At 52.3% G+C, this 14,950-nt stretch overlaps 1 protein-coding gene across 1 annotated transcript in view; it reads right to left on the minus strand.

The window, feature by feature from the left end:
* LOC111158747 (insulin like growth factor 2 receptor) overlaps positions 1 to 14,950 on the minus strand; it is a 96,327-nt gene that overhangs the window by 34,798 nt on the left and 46,579 nt on the right. The window contains exons 11-20 of the mRNA XM_022520990.1: positions 12,677 to 12,841; positions 9,783 to 9,923; positions 8,438 to 8,578; positions 7,199 to 7,336; positions 6,441 to 6,588; positions 5,745 to 5,922; positions 4,994 to 5,109; positions 4,360 to 4,528; positions 3,021 to 3,200; positions 656 to 757 (exon numbers count right to left, since the gene is read on the minus strand). Coding sequence (XP_022376698.1) covers positions 656 to 757; positions 3,021 to 3,200; positions 4,360 to 4,528; positions 4,994 to 5,109; positions 5,745 to 5,922; positions 6,441 to 6,588; positions 7,199 to 7,336; positions 8,438 to 8,578; positions 9,783 to 9,923; positions 12,677 to 12,841 — 1,478 coding nt within the window. The remainder of the gene's footprint in view (positions 1 to 655; positions 758 to 3,020; positions 3,201 to 4,359; positions 4,529 to 4,993; positions 5,110 to 5,744; positions 5,923 to 6,440; positions 6,589 to 7,198; positions 7,337 to 8,437; positions 8,579 to 9,782; positions 9,924 to 12,676; positions 12,842 to 14,950) is intronic.

Below are 14,950 nucleotides of genomic sequence, written 5' to 3' on the forward strand. Positions count from 1 at the left end.
TAAAGCAGAGATTCTGAAGGTGGAGGGAGAGAAAGAAGTCCCCCCACAGAGAAAACAGCCAGGGCTGTGGGAACCACAAGTCTCCCTTCAGAGTCACAGAGCACATCACAGCACGGCCAGCTGCCAGGCCCCACAGGAGGGCACGGGCACAGGCCACACCCAAGAGCAGGATACGCCAGGATGGCAACAGACACACAGAAGAAATGGCAGTAACGGGGCTGGGGTTGGAGTTTTAGAACGCTGAGCATCACACCGAAACAGACGGGCCAGGTCCTGTAGATGACGGAGCACTGGTACGTGTGAGATCTTAAAGCGATGTGCTCACCACTCACTCCTCGGCGGCGGCAGCGAACCCTCAGAGCCCGCAGGGGATGCCACCGCAACACAAATGGGACAAGGGAATGGAGCAAAGGGCAGGAGTCTGCAGTCAGCGGGGAGTAAGGCTGAGGGTCTGGTTCTTAGCCCAGCATCTGCGAGCCAGGGTGGGGAAGAGCCACGCAACAGGACTCCCAGAGGTCTGCTGTCAACACGCAGGAAACAGGGGTGCCACTAACAGATCTGGAAGCACGAGGGAAGGGGTGAGCGCAGAGCTGGGACACCCGGTTGGGAAGGTTCAGAGCCGGCTCACCGAGACACCCCATGACCGCACCCGTACCTGGTCTGTGTCCGTCGTTATTTGGATAGGACAGGCGGCCTCTGTGTTCCACAGGAAACTGACCACACACTCCCAACTGAGGGAAAATATGGGGTGAGGATTCTGGAAGAGTAAACCCAGGGAACAGTCAGCACAACAGAACAGCTCAATCTCCCCAAGACAGCAGCGGCCTCATATATGAAACCAGCCAGACCCTACTGAACGTTTAACTGTGTGTCCGTGATCGGCCAGCCACCTGTGTGCACTAGCTAGTTACGATGGAATGTCCTCATTATTCCTACTAAAAAGATGGCACCCCTCAGGCTTGGATGTCACGAAATTCACCTGAGGTCATGGGGCAGTAAACGGCACAACCAATGTCCAAGTGTTGAGTTTAAGCCCGTGCTTCTGAGAAACGCTCTATGCTAAGAACATGCAACGTGAGAAGCCAGGCACAGAGAGTTCACCTACATAAGCCGAAAACTGGGGAGAAGTGACCTGGGGGGTCAGAGGCCAGCGCAGGGGCAGAGAAGTGACTGGAAGGGGCGCCCATGCTCCATGCAGCTGCTCCCAGCTCAGTGTGAGCGTGCTCCCAGCTGTCCGTGTCACGTACACTCTGTGCACTTTTCTGGGTGTGTTGGAGAAAGAAGTTCCCCAAACATGCGCGGGACCACGTTCTGCAGCAACATCAGCTCACGCCGAGACAGTTTATCACGCCACTGGGAGTTCTGTTAGCATTTCTCAACAGAGCCTCCCCGTGACCCCGGGAACCCGGTTCTGTCATCACCCACCATGTGTACACAAACGAGAACACGGGGACCCAGGGAGTCAGGACACCCGCCCAGGCTCGCAGGAGAAGGAAATGGCGGCCACCTGATGGGGAGCCCACACCTTGCCCACCGAGCACCCTTGGACCTGGAAGTCCCCCACCCTCTTGGCCTCGACACCCATCCCAGTAAAACAGAAGCACATCAGTCCCTACTGCCCCACGGTGTGTCTGTGAAAAGGAACTGCTTTAGCCGTGAAAGTTCTCAAAGTCCCGTGGCTTGCGGAACCCTGCAGACGTGACCCCTGCTCACAGTCTCTGGCTGCATGGGGCATGGCCAGCCCCACACAGGCCCTCGGAGATACAGTGACTATGGGAGGCCACTCTGAAAACACAACACAGTCCACATAAGGTGTCACAGGAAAGCTGGAAAACTGAGGACCCCGGAAAACCACCTGGAACAGTCCAGTATGTCCACGGCAACGAGAAACCACAGTGGGAAAGGGGAGGCAGGCAAGGCTCTAAGGAGGGGTCACAGACATGCCCAGAGGACGGCAAGGGCTGGGCAGGGCAGCTGGGAACCCTTCCTGAGACTGAGGAAGAAGGCAGCAAACCCAACCCCAGGCTAATCACGGGATGTGTTTACTGTTCGGTCATGGAACACCTCTCCTGCACAACACCGGCCACACTCACCCAGCTAATAACTTCATCCCCTCATCAGAGACCCCTTCTTGACCTCTAAAGAAATCATCTCCTGGAAAAAATCGTGTGTTTGCAAATGACACAGAGACCTCAGGATCTGCAAGGCACCTGGAATGTGGGGGACAAAGTCCACGGAACTGCCGGCACTGGATACACTGTGCTCTTCCTTCGATGAAGCCAGAGGACTCAGCACGCGTACCTGACCCTTTTAAATAACTTATTTGATAATTAATGTGAATTCCACTATCTACACTCTGCATTCATCTAAGAGTCTGGCAATTATTAAAAAAACACATGACCCAGATATAAATGTGAAACTCCAGGTTAAAAAGCGACTGGGTTTGTGACAGCCAAGTTCTGAGCATGAGAGCCAGGGATGGGGCATAACACCATGAAGGTATTTCATGCCATTGTACTGAACGCCTAAAAAAGGCTTAAATGGTACATTTTATGTTATATATACATTTTACTGACTTTTTTTTTTTTTTTTTTAAGGAAAACTATTGCGACCATACAATGACCCCCAGAGCAGTTTTATTTGTGGGATTTTTTCTTCTGTTCTTCCCTGGCTGAGGAACTCAGGGCCAGAAGCAATCTCTGTAACTTTCTCTATTTCCTGGCCTTCATTTTTTATCCTTGATTTGCCCACAAATTACACACATAACCCTCACTGTTCATCTGTGGCCCTGAGCGGCACTGACCCCAGCTTCCTTGTCTATGAATGTCCCTAAGACCTGTTTTGCCGTCAGGATCCCCCATCACCAGCTGATAAGAACTAAGGGACAGGATAGCGTCCACACAAAACCCTGAGAGGAACCACCACCCCAGACCCCTTCATCTCCAGAAGACACACATAGACTGGCACTCCGCCACAGAAGACCCTGAAGGAAGCAAGGTCACGGGCAACGCGCGCCTTACCAGGCTGCCCCTGGAACAGACGAGATGGATCCTGGTGGTGTAGGTGGTCAGCCTCCCATCGCTGGTGGTGCACGCCGAGCCGTTCACGTACTCTATGAGGAGGCTGCCGCTGTCCTCCACCGTAGGGCCTGCCTTTGCGACCCCCAAGTTACTAATGGATGCCACCTCAGAAAAGGAGCCCTGCAAACAAACGGGTCTATTAGGTTTTCCCTCCGCAGAGAAAACAAGGCTTCTTCCCGACTGCTACATTTGATTCTTATTATTCACAGCACTTGTGATCTGTGAAGTCGCCACAAACATCGCCCCGTCACTCCCAGGGAAACACGTACCTATACAGACACCATCCCACAGAGATGATGATCTTAAACCCTGAGAACTCCTGCTGGCACATTCTATTTTATTTTATGAGAATAAACTTGGTGAGTGATGGGTCTGAGGCCGTCCCAACAGGCATCCAAGGTGGGCCTCGAGCCCTGCCCCCAGACCCCACACAGCCCCTCATGTCCCCTTCCACGGTCGTCGATCGGACAGGCCTCGAGAAGGAAGAGCTTCACCTGGCCCCGCCTCCGCCAGGAATGAACTCTGGGGCCGCTCCACACACACCCACAAAGGACTGGGGCACTGCAGGTTTTGATCTGGGGCCACAGGCCTGCGCTGGCAAGACAGTGATTCACAAACACAGAACCCACGGACAACGAGGACGGACTGTACTCTGAGGCCATCGCTCCAACAGAGAGCACACACACGGGTGTGCCCGCACACACACGGCACGGAACGTCACTCCTACCCACCAGGGCGCGCTCCAAGCTGCCACATGACAGGCACCAGGAAAAGTACGTTCCCGACGTACGACGCCCTATTTTCAAAGCAGCACACGTACATCTTTATTTTAAGATTCCCTGAGCATGAAGAACACAGGCAAAGGGCCCAGAGCTGTGGCAGTCGCCGCGCTGGATCGGGGAGGGGGCGCCCCAAGCAAGGGAGCACGCACAGCCCCGCCACAGCCACAGCAACGGTCCTGAGCCATGCTCCCCTGCGTGAGCGGAAGCAAGAGCCTCTGGAGCCAAAAACCATTCTTCACAGAAGGCTACGGACTGAAGGACACTCGTGAGCTCCATCAAGACCAGGCATCGGAACGTCCTCCACCCCGTGCCGTGATCGGAGGCCACCAGCTCCAAGGCATTTCGTGAAGTTCTAAATCTGAACGACGACTCGAGCGCGATCACGTGTGGGGGGTGCTCCTCCAGCTCAGGGGGCTTTGTCCCAGGGGCTGGGTCCACTCTAAAATACCCGCCTCCACCCGCCAAGTCACGTGCTCTGCAGGGAGGGCGAGACCCACCTGCTCATTCTTGTACCTCATCTGGCACACTGACGCGTACCGATCACAGCCCGGCACCGGGTTCAGAGGGCGACACACGTTTATGTAGTATTTCCTCCACGAGCTGTGCTCGCCCGCGTTGTCCATGGCGTACCAGTTTCCTCCACGACCGCCCTCAGATTTCGCGAGACTAAAATGTGAAGGCAAAATGCATGCTTCTGATGCTAACAGATCCCAGTCCGACAAGTCATTTCTAAGAAGTTACAGACAGACAGGACGGAACTGCCCTACCCGTCAAACCACGGGATGCAGCTCACCGTGACTCACAACACCCACGACTAGCTCGACCTTCACTGAACTCGCACGCAGCGGACCCTGCACCGGCCCCCTCCCCCACACCGCTGTACTGACAGTCTGTGTTGTAAATGATGCAGCTGAAGACAGACTTTGCTATGACAAAGAGCAGTGAACGTCACAAAGGCGACCAGACCGTTGTTAGAATTCCTTCTGCTTAAAACTCCCCATCTTGGCCCTGCACCCCCAGAACTTACTTGACTCCCCATTATCCACCCAGTTATGAGCTCACCAGCCAAGCCTAAGCCAACCTGGACCCAGGCTGGGGCCCAGGCCAAGGGCGGGATGGCCCTGGCCTCACCTGGAGAGATCGTACTGCTCCATCGTGGAGGGGTCGGTCACCACGCACTCCAGGGGCTCCACTGGGCAGGCGTAACTGGTGTACCACCGGAAGTTGTAGGTGGAGTTATCTTCCTCCTGATCACGTGACAAGGAGAGAAACGGGACATATGGCAAAGAAAAAGCAAAACATTAACACAAACTCAGCATTTAAGAAATGGCAGGCACTTTCCATAAGTAAGAACCACAGGAAAGAAAGTCTACTTTGCCCGTCTACACCTGTCTTATTACAAATGACGATGTCCCGGTAATAGATTAGGACTCAGCTGAGTAGCATCAGCATGATTTCTGATGCAAGTTTCATACACAAAATCAACAGGGTTGTGGGTAACCACCGAGGTGTACAGCCCAAAGAATAACCAGCTTGGATGAATGGTGCCTACGTACCCTGGCAAATCTAAAAAGATTAATTAAAATCATAGGAGATGTTGATTGGCCAAGAAACCAGACAAATAATAGCTCTGCTTCGAAATAAAGGGCCCATGACAGGGTCCTGTGTCTCAGGGAGCCAGACACATTGATGGATTCTCCCCAGGAAAGACCACAGCTCACGCCTCACCTGTGGATAGAACCTCATTTCATTCCAGAGAAGTCACCAGCCCTGTTCCACCCATTGTTGTCTTGCCCCCTGCCTTTACGAGACTAGGGTTCTCTCCCTCCCGGCTCTCCTCAGTGATGGAACCCCACGCGTGCTCACACCGCACAGCTCCTACCTGATACTCAGGTACACCGACTCCGGCCTCTCGGTCACAGAGGAAGGTGATCAGTGTGGCTCTTGGTGTGTGCTTTTCATTATTATAGGGCGTGCCATCTTTGTAGTTCAACTTGATCATGCCATCATAGTAGGACAGTTTAGCATTGCTCAGGCCCAAGTTCCAAGCCTTATTATCACTAAAACAAGCAAACAAGCATCTCTTAGGAAGGACAGCAGGGCCAGAAGGGCTGTCATGCTGTGACCTGGAGCAAGGCCACCGCAGTGCAGGGGTGGGGGGCGCGGGGGTAATGTCCGTGACCCTGGGCTACAGATCACCGGGGTCTGGGGTGGGGCCAAAGGGCAGCCTCACCCCACACCAGGACCCAAGGCCACACTCAGCATATCTGGTTTAAGGTACAACCACCCCCACTGAGCTATTACCACACCGAACAGAGAAACATGTGCGTGTCTAAAAACCGAGACACGCAAGCTTTGCTGAAGTAAGGTATTATAAACTCCGAGTGTGCGTGTGGCCTGCTCCCTTTCCAGGAAATGGAGCTCCTGGCATCCTCTGCTTTTGAGGCCAGGGCTTCTTAGAGTTGAGCGCTCCCAGAAAAGCAATGATGACTGTGGAGAACACACCTACTCCTGAATAAAACATCTGTCAGTAGGAGCTATCTAAGGAAAGCCCATAACTAAAAAGGAAGTTACTTGCATTTTTGCTACTTGACAGGCTCCGGAGCCCGGTGGACAGGAACTCAGAGACACCGCACCGCAAACATTTATGTAGAACTCATACTTGTCTGTGTCAACTTTATATGCACCATTTTTCTTTGTGAGAGGTGACAGATCGAAAGAAAACCCTAAGGAAGAGTGAAAACGATGCCATATGTAAGGTCAGTCAGACCATAGTCGAGAAGGGTTGCCCCAGGCTCACGGCTTCAAAGACAGTCTTCCCAGGAGCCGGCCACTGGCAGGGAGCCGTGAAATGGCCAAAGAGATGCTTTCCCCTCAGGCCGCAGGAACTGCACTGGCGGACATCTCCCCTGGAGATGGATTTGCCACCACCATGCCCGCTTTACTGCGTTAACCTAAAACCAGACTGAAGGCCCAAAACTGCCGATGAACAGCCAACAGTCCATGTGAAGCCAGATGACCACAACACAGTGACCTTCTTGAAAAGTCAAAGGCGGGTTTCTAGGCCATTAACTTATGCAAAGAGCCTGTCCAAACACCATTCATTTCCTTGTGGTCCTCACATTCTGTATTCAGTGCACACCGCCCTCTACCATGCATCTAAGAGGTAGTAGCTTCCTCATTATCTCCACAGACACCAGAACTCTGGTGAAACAGTGTTAGTCTAGTTCTCAAGTGGGGTAGCTCTTAAACTCTCACAGGAAATACTTAAGAAAAGAAAAAAAAACCTAAGCCGTTGGAGAGGGCACCCCACCAAGGTGATGTGCGCGCACACACCTGCCTGGGAGTCAAAGACCGTGCAGTTCTCGCCCTCCGTCTTGGACAGCACGCAGGCGGCGGCTGTATGCCACTCGAACTCATAGAAGCAGCCATCGTCCTCGGAGGTTCTCAAGACTGGAGCACTCTCCAGATCACCTGTCAGTGAGGAAGACAAATGGATCACTAATCGGTCCTCAACTAAAAATAGTCCCACAAATACTGGGATTCCGCTGACATGAGGTTCTTAGAGTAGTCAAACCTGTGGAGGCAAGAAAGAAGGGCAGTTGCCAGACCGGGGGTGGGGAGCTCGTGTTCAGTGAGGACAGAGTGGGAAGATGAGAAAGTTCTGGAGGCAGACGATGGCGATGGCGGCACGACGCCGGGAATGTGCTTCATGCCACTGAACCGGACACCCTAGGAAGGCCAAATGTTGAATTTCACGTTATGCGCATTTTACTACAGTTTCCTAAAAACAATAAATTTTGTGTTACATATATATTACCCACAATTCAAAAAACACTCAAAAACAAAAAAATAGTCCTAGCCCTTGACCGTCTCCCACAGCTGGGCACTTATCCAAAGAAAACATTTCGACAGGAGGCGGACAGGGGACCTGCAACAGCACAATCGCCAGCCCTGGAAACACGCTATTAATCCAACAATAGGGAAAATGGTTAAAAATAGTAAGACCAAACCATTATCAACAAGGAAGTCCCTAAAAATTATAACTGTAACTGCAAAACAGAGAAGAGTATTCACAAAATGCCATGTTTTGAGGAACATTGAAAAAAAAATTCCGAACATACACAGATTTTGACCCTGTAAAACAATGTAAACCTATAAATATAGATAAATGAAGAAGAGCATTGTCTCTAAAGGGTGAGATCACGGACAACATTTTTCAAGCGCTTACGATTTTCCCCCTTCGGAGGAAGTAAAGCAGCCGCACAGCCGCGCCGTATCAGTCCCGAGGAAGAGGAAGCCGCACTGAGACCCATAACTCATTTGGAAAATTGCAACATGACGCTCTCGACACCATATGGTTTCTCCATTTCTGGACTGGTCTTGGGTGAGGGCTGGGGGCTCAAATCCACAGACCGCCTCTGTAGGTTCTAGAACTGGAAATGTGTGGTACGAACCCTTTCTACCTCTCCCTCTCGGCAGCGGCCCGTGAGAAACAGAAACGAAGGGCGCAGTCTCACCCGGGACAGAAGCCACCAGCACGTGTCGCCTCTCCCCTTTCTCAAAAGGGCTCACCTGGCTTACAGATGAGTGTTATGTTAGTCGTTATCTTCTTGTGACCACAGTCACTACCGTCGGAATAGGAGAGCTGAAGGTTCCCTTTCTCTTTCGTGGGAGAAGAAACGAACTTGCCTAGACTTTTAAATCCATCCTTATCTGGAAAAAAGGGAAAATAGAAGACATAATTATAAATGATGACGATGTAAAAATAGAGGTACAAACGCGTCAGCCAGGACCCAGCAGGGTGCTATGACCTCTTCCCAGCCCACCCAGTCTGGCCCCGTGGTCGGTGGGTTTTTCTCGAGGCATAGGTTTGGCCAGGCCGTGGCAGCCACACTGAGGACACCAAGGCCACCTCTAGGCCCACTGGGACAGAGCAGTAATGATAAACAACATCTTGCTCCGTGGGCACGAGAGACAGACAGCAAGCACGAATGTCACACCATCCCAGAAAGCAACACGGTTCCCCGACTTCCAGGGCCTTGCTCCCCTGAAAACACGGGTCTTTTGAAAGCACAGCCAAGAGGCTAGAGTTTGTCCCGGGACCAAAGCAGAAACTAACTGAACCTGCCCAGCAAGCCAGGCAGGTGACTACTTCATTCTTGAGTCAGTTGACTTTTCCTAGGAAGCCCTGAAACTCTGTCCCCAGTCCTGCTTACACAGAGGCATGGGCGTGCCTGGACCAGCTTCGGGAGACACATCAGCAATTCGGAATACCGGGGTAGTTCCCCAAACCCAACCTGGGTTCACAGCTCTTTATCTAATGTTCGTAACAGATTCTGATTACTCCCCCGGGCCTCTCATTTTCCAGGTGAGTCTTAAGTGGCAGACAACTCTCGTGCAAAACGTCTGCGTCAAACCAGACAGCCTCTGCAGGAAAACCACGGGACCGAGAGAATTACAGCAGAAGGAACCCAAGGGGCACAAGTACTCTTCTATGGAGAGTACGATGAGATGCCACTTGTCCAAAGCCGTAACTTAACAGTCGCAGGCAGTAAAGCTGTTAAAAACTCAAAATCAGTTTCACACAAGTACTGGCAATGTTATTCTCCAAGTTACAAAGGGAAAGATGACCAAGTAATTCCCAACCTGGCTCCTTCTGTCCCCAGTTACAGGGGCAGCTCACCTCGGACGGCTCTGGCCACTCCCTGGCAGGGGAGCACATAGTTTCTAGAGCACACTGAGCAGTTACCTACATGGGAGGCACTTTCCTCCCCATCCTGGATATGCAGAACCCAGAGAGAGGAGACTGGCAGAAACCACAGGAGCATTCTCTAACTCGCTCCAAACCGGATGCAGCCGAGTTCTATGTGCCTTTGGGAAAACCACTACCGTGAGCCCCACTCTGAGCACGACTCACCGACAGAGCACACGGCTGCATCTTCAGGGCAGCCTCTGGCCTGGCCGTCCTGCAGCACTCTGTGGCAGATATTAACGAAGAAGTGCTTCTTTTCTGTCTCCCCCTCGCTGCCATCCACAGCTTCCCAATTCTGTTCCACTTCTGTAATTTTAAAAGAAACAAAAATTCTTTTAGCCAAAGGCCATGATTATTTCTCTGTGAGTCACACCATAAATGGTGATTAAGCCAAAGGAAAAGGCCCAAAGCTCACCAAGCATGTAGTCCCTAAACCCCAGTACTCACGTTTCTGGATGCAGCAGACCAAAGGCACAGAAATTCACTGAGCTCCTCAGGCTTCTCTTCATGGAACAGAAACAAAGCAGGCCCCAATACCTCCTCAGAAGAGGAGCCTTACCATGAGGTAGGGACAGAGAATCAATCAGCGAAACTCTCCCAAGCACCGAAGTGTGAAATCAGAAATGGAAAAGCACATCCAGATGGCAACCTGTGCCTTGCACCCGGCCGAGCACCACGCCTTTGGTCCCACACCCTCCTCCGACCACCAGGAAGGTCAAAGACACCTGCCCCTGCTTCCCCACCAGCAGACCGAGCGCAGGCCATGCTTTGTTTCAGGAAAATAACAAAACAGACTGGTCCCTGAGCTCAAACATCTTGTGATCCAGTCATGTACGAACAGAATCAGAACTTCACAGAAGGTTGAGGGCGTGCGCACGAGTGGAAAGAGCAGGACCCCGAATCAGAGGTGTCCCACAAGCAGTGGCCAAAAGGATGAATTAGAAATGTGTGTGAAGGGCATACAGAGACTGAGAGTCTCCTTTTACAGACAGGATGCTGGGGTTCAGAAGGGAAAGGCCACCCACTCGTCAGGGTAACAGTTACTCTGAAGAGCTATGTGCCAATATCAACAATCGAGAAGAGCCCATAGGAGGCCATGCAAAGACAAACAGGGACAAGGCCAGGGGGAGTGGGGTGAGCTGACAAGCTATAAGGCAGGAGGACTGTTTAAAGCTAGCAAGGAAGGAGTTCTGAGGCAACCTCAGCAGTCTGTGTGGATCCTGAGGAAACGCCCAGGTCCCTGGAGAGCCAAGGCGGGGCACGTGTGTCTCTGTATCGCTCACCGGCCCGTGTGTGTCTGTACGCGGTGGCGTTTAAACAACAGTGCCGGACAAAGGGCTCTCGCAGTACCACCCAGCTTAGTGAGACAAAGCTGAGGCCCGCAGGAGGCAGACAACTCACTGAGGACCAAGCACAACACCGTGTTCTCTTTCCACCGCACAAAGCCAAGCTCTTCACGAACACGTGTGAAGCAGCACTGAACCACGGCATCACTCCCAGCTGACAGGTGCTGAGTGACTAACGCACAAAGTACGTTTGCTGCCAAGGTAGTTCACCAAACCTGAACATTTAGACAGGTCTCATGTCAAAAAGCAGCTCTCCGACACTCCTTACAAGAGAGGAATCCCTCCTTCTACTATCCCACTGTCCAAACCAGATGAGGACTCAGAGCGCATGAGTCATCACTCCCACGGCATGGGTAACTCCGTGACTCTAGGCAAGCATTCTACCTCAGATATTATCTCCACAGATGCAATTTGCTTCTACTTACACCTAATCCCAGGGCTGCCAAAAGGGCAAAACTAAAAGTGTCCCAACTAGATTCAGCTTCCCTGTTTGGGAAACCTGATTCTTAGCACTCGGTCTCTCCACACACGCCTCCCCCGACCCCCCATGAAGTTCAAAGGCCTAGGGCAGGGGTCGCGCTCACCAGGACCCAGTCTGGTGCCTGCCACATAGCCTATGCCCCACGACACCTGCAGAGCAGACTACCTCCAGCTCGGCCGGTCTCTACCGTGAAGCTGGGTCTCAGGGACAGACCTCGTCACTCAGATGCAGCGAGGAACATGGCATCCAAGGGCTCCCAGCCCATTCTCCTTTCAGCCCCATAAGCATCAGAGGTTGCACAGGAAATGCAGACCCCACTTTAGAGAAGGGAAAAGAGACAGTAAGACAAAGGGGGAAAGCATGGGGGTCAAAATAGAGAGTGACCCCAGCCACATTGGCCTTCACACCGACTGTCCGACCCTTGAAGCCCGACAGGCCAGGGGCGAGGTGGAAACACGGCCCACTTGAAGCAGGCTGCTGTAGGACTCTAAACTTCTGCTGTTGACGGTTTGTTTGTTTAAATTTTTTTTATGTTATTTATTTATTTATTTGACACAGAGAGAGAGCTCACAAGTAGGCGGAAAGACAGGCAGAGATAGAGGAGGAAGCAGGCTCCCTGCTGAGCAGAGAACCCGATGTGGGGCTTGATCCCAGGACTCTGGGATCACGACCCGAGCGGAAGGCAGAGGCCCAACCCACTGAGCCACCCAAGCGCCCCCCGCTGTTGACTGTTTTTAACTGAGATGTAAGTGACATGGAACATGGTAGTCGTTTCAGGTGGACAACGTTGTGACTCGATCTGTGTGCCCCCATGTTTAGTTACCATCCACACCACACACAGATACAAATGTGTGCATGTGTGTGTGTAAGGAGAACTTTCAAGATCTCCTCTCTTAGCAACAAGAATGTGTATCTAAAATAAAAAACTTTCTAATCACAAAGTTCAAGGCCTGGGACTTGGCACTTCTTACTAAACTAGGATAAGATTAGCCAGGGCATCCCAATTAGAAGAGTCATGCCAACCTCAAACTCAGGTATTTTGCCTCCTAATTCAGCGTCATTCCTAATAATTTGTACAACTGCTGCGTGAAAAGGGAGGGGGGGACAGGAAACAATTAGCTGACAGTTCAAGAAAAGTAAGAGCATTTCCAAAGGTTTTCACAGGGAAAAAGAGGCAAGAGAAGGTTCCCGTGACCAGGCGGACGGAGCCCCACGGGGTGCGCAGGCCCTACCTGAGTGCCGGGCCAGTGCCGACAGGTCGTATCGCTTCTTCCCGTCAGTCACACTGCAGAGGAGATCCTCCTTCTCCTTCACACAGGCGTACTTGGTGTCCCACGTGAAGAAGTAGGTACAGTCTACCTCCCCGGTGAATACAGGCACTCCTTTCCCATCATTAACTATGCAATTGGAGAAGGGAAAAAACAAGCACTCCATTATGTGGCCAAAACCTGGTCAGCCCACTGACCACCCACGCCAGCAGGGCAGTGCCAAGCCCCAGACATCAGAGGTGTCAGAGATTGGACGCCTTCTCTGGAGTCTCAGACAATCCTCAACCCCTCAGTGGCAGTCCTCTGTCCCTCCCACCTTGGTAGGAGGGTCTCAGTAAGCCATCAGGCCATTCACAACACGCTCGCCGTGGGCATGAAATGGGGGCCTGACGAGGAACAAGTAAGCCCCCAGGCAGGGCTTGCCGTGCACGGGCTGTGGTCAGCCCCGAACAGGCTCATGAGTGGCCCCCACGACAACCAACGAGGGATTCACCCACAGGCGGACGGAGACCAGAGCTCGAGCTCTAGGAGCGCCTCTGGCTTTGTGATGCAGTGACGAGATTCACCTCTGACCTGAAACGGAAGGTCACTGGGGACAGCCACCCCATCGAGGGGCCGAGGCCCACGTGCCCTCCCAAGGCCCAGGGCATGCCTCCAGATATCCCAGCATCCTCGACCCTCAGGCCTTCATCGGGGTCCCATGCTCCGCTCGCCACACGTCCGGGGGCCCTGATGGCTCAGCTCCGGCCTGAGAGCCAGCGCTTCCTGGGCCACTGCCCTGATCCACACAGCCTGGGATTTGGCAAACTTTGGTCATTTTTCCCTTACTAGAAATATCCCCTCGTCTTTCCAAACTGGTGGACTGCTGGCACAGAGCTCTGTTTTCCACCCCTTGATGGTTTAACAACTCTCCTCTGGACCTCCTGCATGATTTGCCTTTCTTGAGGTCTGGTGCCCTGGAGTGCACAATGTTCTAAAGGAAAGGCAAATAATGTTTTGTACCAAGGGCAAATGATGTTTTGATTGCAACTTCTCTTAAATCTTTAATATTATAAACACTATAATTATAATACCAGCAAGAGCAGCCGGGGTGTACGGAGCACAGCCTGAACCAGGCACCGAGCATCAAAGGGCTACAGGGGCGGTCTGCATAAAGCACGCTCAGGGCTGAGGACTTGACAGATCTTGGCGTATTTAATCCTATGGCACAGGTACAGTTCTAGCCCCATTTTTATAGATGGGGGGGGGGTGAACAATTTGCATATGGTTTCCTAGCTAGAAAGCAGAGGAGCCAGGATTCAAACCCAGACAGTCTGGCTCATAACCATAACCACAAGGCAATACTTCCCTACACTACTGTGGAGCTTTTTTTCTTTCCTTTTTTTTTTCTCTTAAATGATGGACTTTAAGCCATTCTTAAGATGCAGCACTCCCAGCTTCCCTTTCGACAACAAAGAGCCCACCCTCTCAGGGTGGGACCATCGGCCCCTCCCTCCACCCACAGCGGAACTCTTTTGCAGGTCACCCCGCCCACATGACTGAGGACCGCTTACTCCTGCTGGATCTGTCTGGGTTTGCATCTCACTATCTGGAAAAGATCTGTGTTTCCCACAAACCTGGAGCACTCGCCGCATTTCTCTTTCAGCAGGTGAAGTTTACAAACCATTCAATGATACCAGGCCTGGTCTGAGGATCCAGCCCCACTCTGGAGCTGATTCTGTATCTGAAGTTTACTGAGGAGGGAGCACCCGTTTTCATCACTGGTGTGCATCTCCACTCTCATTCCTTTCTCACCGCCCAGTGAACTGTAGAAGAGTGATAATGCCGGAACTACCCAGCTCAGGGGGAAAGGAGTTCCTCCCACGGAACCCAGTCACTCTCCGCCTACAGCATCGTCCCACCTCACGCTTCAGCAAAGACAAAGCTACCCACTCACCCAGCTGGTTTAATTCTCCCTCTAGCCGCACAGCTGGACTACGTTTCCCAGCCTCCCAGCCTCCCAGGTTGGGCTATGCCACTTAGTTCTAGCCCATTTTTTCAAAAATGCTGTTCCCATTCTGCAGAATCCTCGGAGACCAAGTCTACAGACAGCAACACCACGGGATGGGAAGCATGAGACAGGCCCGCGGACCGGAGCCCTGCTGCCAGCACCTCCGATGACCTGCCCTGAACTGAAGAAAATAAACCTTTAACGCAGTGAGCCAGTTAAATTTGTGGGTAGCTTCGTACCAGCCTATT

Source organism: Enhydra lutris, unplaced genomic scaffold, assembly GCF_002288905.1.
Source record: "Enhydra lutris kenyoni isolate GAN:26980312 unplaced genomic scaffold, ASM228890v2 scaffoldscaffold62, whole genome shotgun sequence".
NCBI classification, from domain to species: domain Eukaryota; kingdom Metazoa; phylum Chordata; class Mammalia; order Carnivora; family Mustelidae; genus Enhydra; species Enhydra lutris.